Below are 17,501 nucleotides of genomic sequence, written 5' to 3' on the forward strand. Positions count from 1 at the left end.
CTTAAAAGTCCAGCTATCCCAAACTTGTGGCTGAATGGACATTTCTTGCGAGCTATTCAATAAAATCAGTACCAGAGAAGGGAAGCCCTGGATTTCATAACGTTACCTGACTAAAGGCATGAAGAACTTGAGTTACTTCTTGTGAATAAGGACATTCAGAATAATTTTCTTCATCCCAACGTCCAGTTCTATTACATTTGCGCCATGCTTTAGACTCTTCTGCGCCATTGTGAAAGGCAATGGAGTTAATTGAATACTGGAGACAGGGATGGTAAGCAGTTATCCCTGCCAAAGTTTTGGGCCATCTATGAACAACATGATAACAAAAAATTATGAAGTGAAACTTCTTATTTAAAGGCAACTTACAGTATAGCAACAATATACAGAATATATGAGAAAAAAGGCTATTTTATATTTTACCTCATTATGTTCTATAATGAATTACTTTGTTTCCTTGGAAAATGTCAAAATTATACAGGTTTGAATCTTGCTGGTGACACATGAATTCTGCATTAATTTCAGGAAGGCATTTGGTGCTAAGGAAAAAATATGGATGGCATTTTTCCCTTCATTCATCTTTGCAGATCGCACAAAGCAGTACTGTAAGTCCATAAAGCAAAAAAAAAAAAAATCCCCCAGTCCTGTTATTAAATGCTCCAAAAGCTAGATGCTCAATTTTTACTTTGCATTTTGACCGAACAGTACAAAGCCCTCTCTGCTAGAAGCCCTGAAAAGCAAAAATCCCTGAATATATCAGAAACCAATGAAGAAGATTTCAGCAGAGATCATGTCCCATGGAGGAGGAAGGAGCTAGCCCTTAAAAATTAACTATTTAGGTGTATGTGATTTATGCAGTGTGATTCCAAAGCAGTCTTTGAAAACAAACTATAAATCAAGTGGAGACAAAATTGTTCTATTTAGCTCATGGGTCTGTTACACAATAGTCTTTTTCTGTATATATGCTGCATTCTCTAGAATGGAACAACTGGGATCTATTTCTTTTGGTACAAAATCCATTGTCATTTCCAGGCTAATATGGCCATAGCAGGATCATGTAATTGGGAGAAATCAAACAAAACCAGAAGCATATCATCAATAAGTCAGCATATCTGGAAAGCATGTGGTTCTTTCTTTAACTGCACTGATGTAAAGAGTGAACCCAACCAATCATAAAAATACTGCCAGTGAAGCCACACCTTGACAATCAACCTTTGCTGAAACATACATATTAGCCCCTCTTAGTTAGACAATGCAGGTCCATTTGGACATTGTTTACATAATATACTGACAGGTTTGGGGCTATGTAAGTTTTTCTCATTGAAAACAGAGAAAAGGTAAGAAGAAAAATATTTTTATATGTCATAGTTAACGGTCACTGGAATAACTCATTTTATGATGTAAAAACAGTTGCTGCAAAATAAACCATGAAAGCAACTTCACATAAAATCAAAATATGTACAGTAGTATATTACCCTTTTGCCTCTGGGCTGAAATATTATTTTTAGTAAAATATTTGCATTAATGCAATTGGGCCACACTGGGTAGCAACTTACCTCCAAAGTAAAACTACAGAGATAATTTTGAAACTAGTATCAGCACAGGTAGCAGAATCTGGCTTTTATGAACAGGAATGATAGGACATAACATTATCATTTGCATTTCAGAATGATCTTACAGAAAGTTCAAAACAAAAAAAAAATAGCAGAATATGTCTATCATAGAGAAAAACTCTTTAGTACATAAGGCCAGTTCATTCTGACTCACAGTGCCTAATTCTTACTGCAGTTGTGCAATTATAAATACCACCTAGGCTGGCCAACTGAAAGAATCACACTTATCTAACAGATGCCGCTTTTTTCCTTTTTTTCCCCAATAAAAGAACTGTTCTTTCTAGCTTTGCTTTTGTGGTTCAACTCTTTCTGCTTGCATACTTGCTATGTTATGAAAACTTCAAAGACCTTTGTAAGAAAAATTACTGGTGTGATAGCTGCATCTCTGAGAATAAACCTTTTGAACAATTTCAAGTGCTAATGCTGAGTTTGAGCCTGATAAATTCTCTATAATTTTAAATTCATTCCCTCAAATGCCAAAAGAACCTACAGACTCAGCAGCCTTTTGATATACATTTTAAAAATAAATTTATATGGATTTCTACAAAGATGATCAATAGGGAGAGAAATGTGCACTCCTGTTCTTTTGATTTATATAAAATGACAAAAATGCCCCTGGTGTTAGTTTGTGCAGTCTATAGAATCTATATATATTTATTTATGAAGAAAAGGATGTCATTCTATGGCAAGAACACAAACTTCATAAAGTTGTAATCTAAAAGATTTAGTATGTGTTATCTGATAGGAAGAATATATATATTTTAAAAGATCTCATTAAAATACATTAAAGCACATCTGCTACGAGAAAACACAATGGCAGTTTTTGTGACGACAAAAAATATCTATAGCTGAGATTGTCAAAATCTCGAATAGATTTTAATCCATGTAGATGGATTAAATATATATATAAATATATGTCCAGCAACCGAAGTTAAGATGTAACAAAATAGCCTTGTAGTAAAGAGAAAACAGATTACGTGAGTCGGTTTCTCCACTTCTTTCTAATTTATTCCTTTATTTTTATTCAAACACAAGAAATAGTAGTAAAAGGCCTTTGAAAAAAGTTTTAAAGGTAACTTAAAAATGAAGAGAGGCTTCCAGGTCAAAAGTATTTGAAGAAAGTTCTGGCATTTAAGAGAAGATTCCTCTCTCATCTACTTTCACTTTCATTAATTATTCAAGCTGAATTCTTATTATAATTCACTTGGTAACAAATTACCTTCTTGATTTCTCAATGGGAATGCCATCACACATCAGTGTTATTGTCAAGCAGGTAATTATATTTTGTTTAAAAGCTTTATGCATATCATTGAAGTATTTTAGAGCTAACTGAAAACAATACCAAATTCCACAGAATTCCACTTTTTCTTCAGTTTATGGCATTTAAAATGAACAAAAAAACCAACAGAATATGCAGATAAAAGTAAAGATGAAACAAAAATTACATTTGGTCAACAAAATTGTGCAGACTCTAAGATTCAGATAGCAGGACAGATGTGTTTTCTAACTATGTGATATATTGGTGGAACTGTGTGTGTCCTTAAGCTCATCTCAAACAATCTATCTGTTTACTAAGTAGTTTTACTTGCTATTTTGATTCTCTTCAGTGAAATATTTTACTAACAGTTTTATGTTACTTGTTACCTCTAATCTCAGCTGAACAAAGCCAGCAGAACCAGAATAGATTTGAAAAGTACTAAAGATTTAATCTTTTTATGCTTTCATGCAGCATTATCATATTATGTAATTTAGAAAAGACCAAGAACGATTTTGAACCCTCTCTCATCTAGCTGTAAAGAGCCTACATCTTTAGAAATTTTCCATAATCTCATACTGAGGAATGAGAAGAAACTGAATTTCACAAACCACTGCTGCTCTTGAAGCACTAGCTGCCGTTTCCCGTAAAAATCACACAGTACGCCTCCTTCCTACATATTACACAAAAATGACAAGTACAATAAGTGTCACCTTCTTAACTGACACTGAAGTATCATGTTACCCTGAATATGGTCTGTATCTGTATTAATATATGAAACACACTCCAAAATCAGAAAATCATACCTGAAATCTCCCTTGTTGTTAATAACCCTTTCTGCAGGGCAGTAGGGTGCAGCCGTTTCAAGTACCACAATTTCTACTTGTTTAGTGCTATTTCCATAGGAGTTATTGACTAGACACTCCCAATCTCCAGTTGCATCAATGTCAATGCTGGATAGGATAAGTTCACTATAAAAATAAAAGATTAATTATTGCATATACTTAATTACATAGAGAGTGAGTTATTGGTTTTCTGACATTAACTTATCCTCAGAGAATTTCTATGAAAATATAAAACCAGGTTTTGCTTTATGTTATTATAGAGACAGACAATATGAAAGTGATTGGTATTAAGATTTTAGCAGCACCAATTTGGATTGACCACTCATGACAGGCTATGACACAGATTACATCACAAAAGTATATCAGCTATATATCAATGTCCATTCTCCTTTCTCCAAATATTATAAAATGGGTGGGTTGAACGTCAGAAATGGGTTGAAAGTCAGAAATGCATTACAAGTTAACAATGCAATCATTTCACAGAGAATGCTTCCCTTCAGCTGTGATTGCAGCTCCTATGGCATTTGAACAGCAGAATCTCCTGCTCCTGTGGTGGCATGGGAAAAGTTTTCTAGAATAGCTGTTGACTTTGGAAGCTGTGTATAATTTTCCTGACGAATGCAAAATGAGATGAGGCAAATACTGATATTTCTTTCAGTACTTTACTATTGACAAACTTCTTTCACACTGTCCACCACCAAATATGAAATGTAATTATTGATATCAATAAATTATGTTGCATTAACTATTTATAAAGAGTATTAGACAAGTTAAATATAGACATGTCATGGCTTCTCTTACAATACAAGCATTGTTCATGATTGCACCACATCAATATTTAGCTGTCTAAGCTAAATATTCTCTGTATAATTAGAGAAGGAGGAAATATAATTAGAGAAGGAGGAAATAATCTCAGAAATGTTAAAAATTGTCTAGAAGTGTTCTGATTACTATTTTCTGTATATTGTTAATCAGGTGAGAAGCTTCCCTTCATGTAATGGATGTAACCCAGGCCCTAACCAGGGCATGGGTTACTACATTTTAAGAAAGTAATACATGAGATCTTAAATCTGCTATTGGTCTAGAAAGAAATTTTACTGCAGTTTTAAAGAATGTACAGCTTTTGATAGTAGTTGGGAGAGGGGAAAAAGGTAGTAATTATCTGAAATATTTACTTTGCTTTACACAAATGGCTTGTCTTTGAATATGCCTTGTGGTTTAGACAATTAGAAACTATGTAGGAAGAAAGAGTACAATCAGAAAGTGGGAAAAGGTACATTATAAAAAGAGAAGCACAGAATTTAAAAGTTATTAAATTGATTTCATATCTGTGTTTAAAACAAAATCTTAAAAAATTCTACTTGAGGCCTTTGGCACTTTTGTAAAGAGCCTGATATTCTGAAAGATATACAAAGAATAATTATATATAATTTATTTTTAATTTCTTGCTCTTTTAAACTTCTCCAAAAATGTCATCCTTTTTCAGTTTAAACTTTTGTGTATTATATGTGCACTTACATTAACTTGGCTACAAGAAAGGATCAAATCTAATCTCCTTGTATATAGACTATTTTTGATGCACACAAAAGTAGACCACAATCAAGGTGGGAAGTGATCAGACAGCTGTGTATGTAATTTTTCCATAGAAATATGCATACAATAAAGGATGACTTTCTCAAGTACTTACTACAGGCCTGTTATCTTGATCCCCAGAAAACAAGCAAACCATGGCAAATAGCCTTTGATTTAATTTAAATTGCTTCAGAATTTTTGTGCAGTTCGCCAGATATTCATTCAAATTCAGTCAACAAAAACTTTAAAAATCTCGTGCTGTTCCTATTTGTCATGGCTTTGAGCTCCAAGTACTTTGGAACTCCTTATTTCTAACATGTTTTTATTGCAGAAAATATAGAAAAAGCATTACTAGCCATTCTCAGACAGAGTAACTGAATATTTTAATGTCAAAAGAAGCAACTGTTCTCTTAAGAAATCTCACATGAGAAAGCCGCCTTTTAGCTAACTCAATACATCTTCTTACATTCTGGTTGAAATACTTAAGTGAAGACAGCCAGTTGATTAAGAGTTTTAAATTAAATCTTCTATTTCATACGTCACAAAAATCTCACATCATCTTTACAGACAACTGAGAAAGAATACATTCCTAGAGTTTATAAAAACAATTATTCATAAAAGCTCACCTTCACAGAAACAATAAGCAGCAAAAATATTCACCTGTGGCATTGAGACCCAGAGACTTCCCAAGTTAATAGAATGTGCAATAGATGTGCTAATCTTTTGATACGTTCCATATAAAATATCTATAATCATTGTTAACACTACAAATTTGATAAACTGGGAACCACAGAGATTACAGGTAAGTACAACACTTGATTATATTATCAGTTTTACAGGTAATCAATATGAAGATAAATAAATATCAAGAAAAAGGGTACATTTTCAATTTATATAAATTGTTGAAATGTGGTCCAATACAAATTTATCTGCTGCTAAAGAGATCTCTTGTCATTAGATCAAGTTTCTCAGTTTCACAGACAAATATTTACTGATACATCAGTGTTGCTTCTGGTAGAAACATAGTACTAGAACACTCATTCAGGTACTCTAAAATGATGAGTAAATCCTCACATTCACACTTGTAATCTTCTATGGCCCTTTCTTCAGATGGTGGACCAAAATAAGCCAGAATAGGTTTGATTTACGTAATACAGAAGAAGTTGTATAATGACTAGAACATTGAATTGTCTTCTGAATTGCCATCTGGCCACTGTAAATGATGCATTCATTTATATTCCTCTAGGAATATTTTGGATAGCAAGCCCAATGGTGAAACTGTTCATTTACTTACCATCTGGATATGACAAATGATAAATTGATCTTATATCCCTGAAGAATATGGGGGACTGGATTGCAAAAAAAAAAAAAAAAAAGTCTTAATTCTCAAAAAGAGCAGTCAACTTGATCCTTTAACATTTTCTCCACTTATAATCCTGACCAAAAGGAAAGGATGGGCCTGTATAGAATTTTCAATGTCTTCACAAAGTTTTTGGTAAGTCAGTTACATATTTTAAGTCTTGCCACTCTTACTTTAGCATGCCCAGAAGTTGCATTGTTTTTTTACTCTTAGTAGAAACACATTCTTGATCTCTCTTGGGTATGGCAACAAGTCTTGAAAAAGGCAAGAACTCTCCTGTGACCTGAGAATATGACTGGACTCTGCTTTAGGAGCTTGACAAGAGCATAACAAAATTAAGAGAGGATGGCACCTTTGGCCATCCTTTCTTGATTATCCTATTTCACAGAAGCTAATAAATGTCAGGCCACAAATTAAATTATCTTGCTTCTACTAAGCAGCTTTTCTAAGCATAAAGTATAAGTCAGAAAGAGTTCCTGCTCCCTCTACATTAGCAATCATATCCCATTGCTGCGAGCTGTGATAGTTGCTACTTTTGTGGAAATTTCTGACCTACCAACACATAAACTAAAGTCAGACATCCATGAGATGGTGTCAAGGCAAACTGACTATAAAGACCGCTGCCTGATGAGAAGAAAAGGATGGCTAGGAAGCTTTTTTCAACTTTTCTTTTGAAATTATAGTGACCTTCTAAGCAAAAACATTGAAAGGAAGAAAGAGAATACACATTTCTCTTTTGTACTGGGAAATTTCATGCACGGTAGGATTCTTTTTTCAAATGACTGACATATTGAAAAAATAATTAAAACGTACAGCTAATGCAGGTGCATGAAAAAGTTGTTATAATATTCAATAGAAGCCCATGGCATTGGTCATTACAAAGAGAGGAACCATAATACTGGCGGAAGCCATACTCATGTAATCAAGTAAACTATGACAATAGATTTCTATTTTAGGCATAGTTTGACATTGCTACAGCTATGCATAAGTAATTAGACAATCAGAAGTAGGTCTCATTATGCAAAGTTACTTAACCATGTGCTAAAGTAATACCTTAGCAACATTTACTGTTGTCAGCAGTCATTTGCATGCCAGGAAACGGAGTAACAAGTAAGTGTTCAAGGCCAGGTTGGATGGGGCTTTGAGCAATACGGCCTAGTGGAAGGTGTTCCTGCCCATGGCAGGGAGGTTGAAACTACATGATCTTTAAAGTTTCTTCCAACTCCAACCATTCTACAAAGAGGAGACTTTAACACCATATTTTGATTTACTTTCTAAAAGAAACATTTTAAAATCTGACTTGAGCTCCTGTGAGACTTGGAAAGAATCAACTGCTCCTCCTGGAGAAAAGTAAAAATTAATTACTCAAACACAGATAATATTTAGGTTTCCTCATATTCTTCTTCAGATAGATGAATAGCAAATGCTTTTCTACAGTTCAGGCAGAAGGCCGGCATAACCTGCATCCAACCCATACCACCTTAAATTATTAATACTAACACAGAATTTAAAAAATGAGTGCTGGTCTCCAGAGTACACTGCTGCTTGGAATACAGCCTTTCACAGGGGATATAAGGTTAAAACATGGAAAATGAAGTGAGAATGTGTAAATCTAGGCACTTTAACGGAACTTAAATTGCTAGTCTGATCTCTCTGACAAAATTACTTATTTACCCATGAAAGAAACAGCCTTTAAAGAAAGCTCGTATCCAGGCAATAGCAAGAGAAAAGGAAGATTAAAGATTAAAGTTGCTACTCATTTTATGCTAGATGTCTAGCAAATATTTTCAGGTGTAATCAATTTGTCATATGTATAGGAAATTCAATACACATGATTTTGTGTTTCTTCTGATTGAATATAAAAACAAAACATAACTTACTATGTAATGCCGTCTGTATCTACCCAAGAAACGTAATGTGCTATAATGTACTTTTACTATAATTTATCTATCAGCTAATTTGTTCATATCAGCATGCTAGGACCGTGACAAAAGTTGGATTTGACTTCTGAGATGCCAGTGGAAAGGACCTAATTTTAATTACAATATATTGTTAGGGGGGAAAAAAAAAAAACCAACAAACAAATACCTAGTTCCAAAACGGGAGAAAAGACCTGTATATCAGTTAGTAAACCATCTCCCTTTATTTTCCTTTGTAATGCTCAAATTATTTTGACTGAAATGCAAATGTTCACAAATGTTATCACAGGCTAATATTATCCACTTTTTATGTAAACATTTACCCAATAGCGAGATGCGTTTTCTGTAAGAGGATGTCAAACAACCTGTGACCTACATTTACATGCCATCAATTTGTTTCTTAAAACTGAGAAAATAAATACTACTAAGAGTGACTAAATTAAATCATCTTCAGAAATGGAGTCAAAAATCTAAATAGCTTTACAATGTACCACATTGCATAATCCTTTTCTCTCTCATTGAGTTTCTCAGTTTCTCACGAACTACCAGCTACTGCGCTGCATCAAAGGGTGTACATAAAGATGTTTGCATTTATCTTCATAGTCCCACAGTCCCAAAGTCAATACATGCCAGTCTAGCTAGCTGAGAACGTAAAGTGGAAGGGGAAAAAAAAAAAAGCTATCAACAGCTTCAGACAGTCAAAGCTTTCTCTTGCTGGAGAAACCTTCAGACAGCTGGCAGGTCCGTGATGGCACAGTGCCATAAATTGATCTGAAGAGAGTACACTTGGGCCCGGGTTTATTTAAATTACTTCATGAATCAGTTGTCTATCATCGAGCTGCTTTGTCAGTTGTGAAAGGTTTGGGGATGCTCAAATCTGTTTATTGTTATTAATTTTGTTCTACCAGCAAACCGCTCAACTGCAGGATGTATACAACTGCAGTCTTCTGGGGAAATGACACTACACCTGCTGTATGCCTTTCATCTGCCCTTACGTAGTATGTATGCAATGTTCCATCCAGAGGAAGCTTTATTTTATCAGCATACCTCTTGTGATCTGTACGCTATCAGAGATTCTTAGACAAAAATAACACTATGACAATCAGTCCAATAGCCAAAATTGCATAAAAAGCTTCTAAAGTAAAATATTTCCCCCTAGGCCACTAGGATCAGACCAAAAAAAAAAAAAAAAAAAAAAAAAAAAGCCAAAAACAACTACCAAAGAACCCACACAAAACATACCAAAAAACCCAAACAACACACAAAGAAAAAAAAAACCTGCTACATTAATTTTACAATTTCAAACTATTTGTCAAATGCATACTGCTTTGAAAGTGTCTCCCACTCTCTCTAGTCAGTGGTGACACTACAAATGCAGAAGTTAATTACTGAATGAATGCTTTATGAAATAGAGTAGTTGTATAATAGAGCTAGAATACTGACCTGTTTTATTTTCTGACCTGCAAGAAACTTGTGATGATCTGAAAAGGAGGTAGCACATAGGAGATTTCTACATAAGAACTTCAGGAACAATCTCTATTCTTTCTCCAGTGTACAGTATCTCCATCAGTGTAAATTTTATTCTGTTATGGCCAGGAGTCATCCAATCAAAATACTATAAACAATGAAAAATAGGGTTCTTCTATCCTTCAGGGAGAAAGAAGGTGAGGGGCTGGGACCTATTTTCATGGAATTCCAGCGTGCTGTTAGAGTAAAAAAGCTTTCTATAAATCCATAAGGAATATGTCCTACAACACATTCTCTATATTGAATAGATTGAAATATATAAAAAAGTATGAAGTAATTTAGTTATTTGTTTAATATTTTTAACATGTTTTGCTTTAAATAAATTATTTGCTTCACTGGTTTCTAAGGTGATTGACTTGGTACAAGGAGTTCATCAAAGTCAGAATTGCTCCGATAATCACAGCTGATGCACAGGGTTACAAACTACTGCCTGGACTGAGAAAAATGTATAATTTTTCCTTACATTGGCGTTGACAGCAAAAGTAATTTAAAAAAACCCCAGTTCACTGGGATGTTCATTCCAAACTGCTGCTGCAGCACAGCATCTCCTCAGCTGCATAGCTGCTGCTGTTTGAAGGGCCCCATTAAAATCATTCCAGCCCTAAAAAGTCAAAGCAAAACTCTACTAATTCCCCCTTGCAGGGGAGAAAGTGAAAAGTTTTGTTCTTAATACACTTCACATTTCATTTCAGTGGTGTGGCTGGATGGAGCTGTACATAGCTGCAGGAAATACACAGAGATGGAAGTGAGAGGTCAAAATTTAGTGCAAGGCATCTTGTTAACCTCGTCTCAAAATCACAAAAAGGATACTCTCTTAAAGTTCTTCAAGAACAACTCCATAAATTTTTTTTTACAGTTTTGACTTTCTAGGGTTTTTTAATTCTACCAGAAAAAAAACCCACTTTTTTTTTTTTTTTGTGATTTCTCAATCAAGTTTCAACAAGCAGTAACCCAAATTAAGCCTACAGTTTTTATGGCACAGCACAATTCTTACACAATGGTCCATTCCTTTAATGAAAGAGGATATAGTCGTTGGTGCTTTTGCTTTTCATACTGTTAGTATACTTTTTCATATGTTACATTTTACATTATTCCCCAAACTGATTAGTAGTAAAACTGCCATTGGGTTATGTTCAGATAATTGAAAGATTTTTAGAGGAAAGGCCTAAGTTTAATTAATGTTCCAAATTAATTCACATGAAGATTCTCTTAATCTCAGATAATGAAACCCTTAGCCTGTGAATTTCATAATATTCCATAATAATTTGAAATAGAATCTTCCTGTCTGATATATGAGAACATTGCTGGTAAAGGTGCATGTCACTAGTCCTTTGCTGCCTACAGTGCCTGAAGCAAGCTGTGCACCATTGACTACAGGGTTTAAAGTAATCTCAAAACAATACAGAAATATTGATTTACAATTTAAATGGTTATTTTGCTTCATTTCTTTCCTAATTGTTTGACAGCTAAGGGTCAAACAGAGTCAATTATGTGAACCAACAAAATACCAGCACTAAACAATTTCTGCTGATTTCCCTGGGCTTCTCAGTATGACACTGCTGCTCATCTCCAAATTCTCACGATAGCAGAACACAAAGTGACTACAAAATATCTGCATTTCTGAATCAGATTCTTTGGATCCATTCTAAAATTTATTTTTGTTACTCTCGTACAGAGTGAATCACCAATATTTTGCCATGATTTATCACATATCTGAACTTCCAATTGTGTATCCAACCTATCAACAACCTCATCAGTGATATACCATTTTCAGGCTGTTCTTAATCTAGTATCAGTCCAAACCACTACCGCTCGCTTCATAACTTTTCCAGATGTATTCTTGCCACAAACTGTTAACAGAGTTCAGGAGTCATTTGGATCCTTTCCTCAAAAAATAGGCATAGAATTTCTGCCTTTCTCCCAGAAGTTCTGGAAGTGTTTTGTGCTTTCTCAGTCAGTAGACCTGCCTGGATCTCAAACTTGCCATGATACCACTTGTCTACGCATGGAATCAATTTTCTTTCAACAATCTTATCTTAAACAATCCTTATTCTTTGAGTGAAACTTTCTCAGATGAATTCCAAATTCATTACTAATAGCTGCAGTGATAATTTTAAACACTTAAATATTAATTGGACTCAAACCCCTCTTTAGATTACAACAATTACGAGACAAATTTTTAATCCACAACATTTCATTCCTTTTTATTTTTTTTTTCCTAGTTTCTTCACTATTACAGTAGAAGTGGATCATGATTTGAAACTCTTCCTTTCTAGAAGACATTTCTTTTGCAGATGGAAGTTTGGAGATTTTCACATAATCATATGCCTCTAAAAGCAGCTTTCAGAGTGAATATACACATTTTATGTACAAATTTTAAAATCTGTTTTCTTACTATTGCCGCTGTCACAGCTGTAGTTCCATATTCTTTTATCTCAAACATTACTATTTATTTCATTATTTACTTTTGACCATCCCATATTGGCATTGACTGCTGTCAAAATGTAAGGAGGCACCAGATGCTTTAAAAAACACAGATTATTTAGCTTCCTTTTTAAAAAATAAAACAAAACCTGTATTTGGCAGCCATATTTAGAAGACTGAAATACTTAGGACAGAATTTAAGACAAAAACACTATTTGTGGAAGATCACACTTGAGACTTAGTAGTCGGTATTTCCAGTGGCAAATCTATCTACAAAACTTAACAAAAATTACATCTGAAAAAAACTACTGATACTAGCACCTGCTATCCTATACTTAGCTGAAAGCATGTTAGTTTCTTCAGCTGTAGCACTCCTTTTTATGGGTTCTTAACTTTCTGCACAGTTTAACATTTTCAGAAGGCACACTTGTGAACTGTAATGGTCCCAGAGCAGCCATTACAGCTGTCAGAGGCATAAGCACTGTTAAACATTCTACAGAAGTATCTACAGAATAGAACTAAAAAGACTTTAATATTGTCATTATAGCCTACGTGGTAAATAAGAAACTTCCTGAAAATGAAAGTCTGTCTACTATCATGGAGTTGCTTAGTTCATGAAACTAAAATATTTTCCTTTTTTTAGTTTAATATTCTAGTAACTGCCCAGCTAGCCTCTGAGAGGAACAGTTCAGAGAATCATACATAATCTGCCTTCTCAGTGACTTCAGGGACATGGATTGTTTCATTGCCACTTATTGTGACCAAACTGATAATCCACTATTCCAAGTTTCAGAAATTAGGTTGTCTTCATGGAAACACAAGTAACAATTTCAGCTAGATCCATTCACAGATGATAGGAAATTAGGTCCACATCACATTTACATTTCCACATATGACTATGACATTTATACATAGGCAAAATGTCAGAAAATTCAACATGAGCAAAATCAAATATTATTATCATTGGCAAGAAATGGTAAATGCAAGCTAGCAGCAGAATTGAAAACACCTTCTCAAGATCTCCTATAAGAGAATATGCTTTGCCAAGAAAAATGTCACAGGCCGGAACACAGTTCAAAACTTTAGTTTAATTATTGTAACAAAAACATTTATTTTAGTTTATTCTGCTTTATCATAGCAGACAAAAAAAATACACATTTGGATATTTTATCCTTCTACTGTGCCAGTTAATAAAACAGAAGGGTTTAGTATGATATTTGTGTTGTAAATCCAGGTCCAGAAATATCTGGAACTACCCAATAAAATAATAATCTAAAAATGTTTGACTAAGCAGCTTTTGGAACAGGACTTCACCTCTTAGTTCAAAACTGGCTTCAGAAATCTTTAAATTGCTAAGCAGCACAAACCAAAGCCTGTTCTTTAGTGCAATCACAGAAAGCCACAGAGAGTGGACATTTACTGTAAAGAGTAGGTATAGGAAGGTAAAATATGACACTGTAACAACTGGTTTTAAATTAACTTTATTTTTACTCCAAATCCTATACTTAACATGTAATAACCTCAGGGAGGCATAGTCTTTCTAATGTTTCACAGTGCCTTGCACAACTGTGATTTGGCCTTAAGAACTATCACAAATTAGTGTGTAACAGCACATAATAAGCATATTAACACATATTATTGTAACATGTAATAAGCATGCTATTACATATTATTTTAATATGTAATAATAATAAAAATGGTGTTATAGTATTCATGGTCATGATGATGCAATTAAAATTAAGAATTGCTGAAGAGAGTTTTTACAATGATAACTTGATCAATGTTTTCTCATTTTCAACATGAAGAGATAATACATCTCCATAATTAATATTAAAAAAAAATTGACTTCAAAATAGTATGATTTTTGAAAGCTAGTTTCTAAAGTATAGGTTCCTTATGCCTTTAGTAAGTTAGTTTGGATCAATTCCTTGACCAAGGCAGAAGCATGATTGCTTGAGTATTAGCTTTTTTGACTGGATAAGGACCATGCTGTACAGTAAATGCAGCACTGATGCTCTACTATATTGTGAAGTGAAATATACAGCTTGAATAAATGAGTAATTAAAATGTTTTAAGCTTTTAAGTAGCTATTTAAAGACTTTGAGCTTAATTTAAAATATTTTGTCTCATTTTGACAGTCTGTATCACATAACTTGGATAAGTCAACGTATTTTTCCAATACATAACAGCAAATATTATGACGTATTTAGAGAACATTCTTTCTGAATACTTGATCCCAGGGTACACTGCAATATGAGCATCAAGGTCACCTATTTAATGGCACAGTAAATGAGGTAGGTAGCAGATCAACCATTCTTATTAAAATATTGCTACGGTAAACAATAATTTTTATGTTATAGTCTGTTAAAAATTAAGAAATATGAGGTAAAATTCAGTCAAGCTACTTCTAAACTAGCTTTTTAAAAAGAATAGCTATTTTGAAAATATTAACATACTTAGACAATTTATTCCAGTTTATTCCTACGCTCTACAAATTGCTTATATAGTGCAAAATATAATTCAGTTGAAAAATATAGTGAGATTAACAGCACATCTTTTAATTTTGATATCATAGAAATAAGAAGAACATACTTAAATTAAAGTTTGGCAGTTATTTAATGGCTCATGCACTTGGTTGGCATTACCATACTAATTGGTCTGACAGTCTTTTCCATTATCTGCTATAGCCATACACATTGGTATTAGAAGAAAGCCAGTAGCTGTGAGAATAGGTCAGATCTATGTCTCTAGATCTACAGAGCTCCAAAAAGCATCAAGTAATCAGTGAGTAGATGAAATTAAAATCAATAAAGCCAAATGACCCCAGCGGAGAGGAATTAATTTGACTCCCTTCATAACTTTCATTTGATAGTTCAAGAAGCATTTCAGATCAATTATATTAATAGAAACTGGTTGAGTGAAAAGATGTTAATGATGATCCAGAGCTAATTAGCATAGCTATTTTCACTCCATCTTCTATAAAGAGAAAGGCAGAACATAGACACAGAATCAGACTCTTTTTTTTGATCAATGATAGAAATTGGCAGAGGACAAAAGGATGTGTGCAACAGCTTAGCAGCTTTTAGTGACAAGCCCATACTCTATGATGAAAACTAAAAATAAACACAGAGATTTATAATAATTTATTATATAAGATTTCAAAGGGAAAACTGAAGCAAAACTGGAATGATGTGGTTATTACCAAATATTAGTTGTTACTTCTTTTATAGAAGCCTATTCTATTTCATTCCTCTTGCACTTTTCACATCAGCAAAGGTTTCTGTAGATGTCTGTCTCTCAAGCACACAGAGGCATACAGATGGTACAAGTCACAGAAAGTTGAGAAAAATTTAAATAAGAAACAAATACGAGATTACTTAACTAAAGAATATAGGATTCAGTATATTGGAATCTACAAAATCCAAGTTTTTTAAATTTATAGTTCTTCACAGGTAGATCACTATGATAAATCAATCTTCTAGATGGTGTCAAGAAGTAGTAGTTTGGCTGTAAGTCACTCTCATATGCTACTGAAGCTATTCTAAGTTGAGCTTCTTTTCACATAAGAAACTCTGTTTTTAACTGTTTCAAAACCATAGTTGCTCAAATCTGGATACTTAGACACATGAAATACTATTTGGAACTACAGCCACCTATAGCCATGAAAAAAACCTATCCCTGTGCGTATTCCAATTCAAGCATGTAATTAAATTCCTTCAAATAAAACAACTCCTGATAGATGTTTTAATGAAGCTTATTGCAAGCGTTGCTTCTGTTCACCTTGTCTACAAGTTGGACTACTACATGGGGTATACGTTACCGTGTAATTAAGCAGCAGTCATGAATGATGCTGTCCTCCACAAATATGCCACTTTCTTCATCTGTTTCGATCAGACGACCAGCATGGTACCAATATACTTGGGTGGTATTGTCAACGTATGTTGCAGTACACTGAAACGGCAAGCGGTCTCCATGAAAAACCACTTGTCTTTGTGACGGGATCAACTCAAAAAGAGGGAGTTCCAGAGGCCCAGCTGCAGGGAAAATAAAACAAAACAAAACAAAAAAATAGGAAGAAAGAAAACCTCACAATGAATTCCTCTCATGAAAATTGTGAACAAATTTTATACAATTCTAGTTCCTACATCTTAATATTAAAGCACTAATATAACAGATGTGCCCACAAACTTAAGTCTGTTCATGTTGTGAATTCTAGAGACCACATTTCTTTCATTGGTGTGAGCCCAGATAATTTCAGGATTTCTAGAAACTGGGTTTCACAGAGTAGTTCACAGCACAGGTGAGGTTGGAAGGGATCTCTGGAGATGCTTCAGTCCAGCTCCTACTCAAAGCAAGATGTTTTACTACAGGAAAAAAAAAAAAATTGTCTTCCAATTAAAGAAAAAGTATTAAAAAAACCCAATTAATATAGGTACAGTTAACACTTATAAGGCCAATTCACTACCAGTGGATGAAATTCACACTGTGCTCCAGGACAAAACTTACTCACTCCAGAGAGCCTAAACTATCTCATATGCCTGGTATTTGGATAATAATAAGGTTAATAATGAAAGTTAAATTGTCCCCTGGAGTTCAACTGTCCCTGTGATTTCTCATTTCCCTGTCCCTACCTCCTTCTGCCTCTTCCACAAGTCGTCTTTACACTCTAGATGCTTACTCAACATTAAATACTTATCTAAATAGCTCTTTCTACTTTTTAATAGTGGAGTACATTTCATGATCTTTATTTTATGGATTTTATCTGTCCTGTTGTTGTTTCCCCAAAAAATACCAGCTGCCATCATCACATACCCATATGCCTAAACACAAAAAATAAGTTTTAAATTTGGAAGACATACACAGTTTTTGACTGCTGAAAGTCTGTTAATTTCATAGATTTCACAGTGATTGAAGGCTATATACTTCAATTCTACAGTGCCTGTAGAGACTGAATCTGTAGGCAGTATTTGTTTTCTTCCATTTTTATTT

General features: G+C 33.9%; 1 protein-coding gene across 1 annotated transcript in view; it reads right to left on the minus strand.

The window, feature by feature from the left end:
- Nucleotides 1-17,501, minus strand: part of LOC104483131 (adhesion G protein-coupled receptor A3-like) — a 279,708-nt gene that overhangs the window by 137,666 nt on the left and 124,541 nt on the right. The window contains exons 7-9 of the mRNA XM_086752545.1: nucleotides 16,333-16,546; nucleotides 3,672-3,836; nucleotides 107-305 (exon numbers count right to left, since the gene is read on the minus strand). Coding sequence (XP_086608671.1) covers nucleotides 107-305; nucleotides 3,672-3,836; nucleotides 16,333-16,546 — 578 coding nt within the window. The remainder of the gene's footprint in view (nucleotides 1-106; nucleotides 306-3,671; nucleotides 3,837-16,332; nucleotides 16,547-17,501) is intronic.

Source organism: Chlamydotis macqueenii, chromosome 7 (assembly GCF_036417535.1).
Source record: "Chlamydotis macqueenii isolate bChlMac1 chromosome 7, bChlMac1.mat, whole genome shotgun sequence".
NCBI lineage: Eukaryota > Metazoa > Chordata > Aves > Otidiformes > Otididae > Chlamydotis > Chlamydotis macqueenii.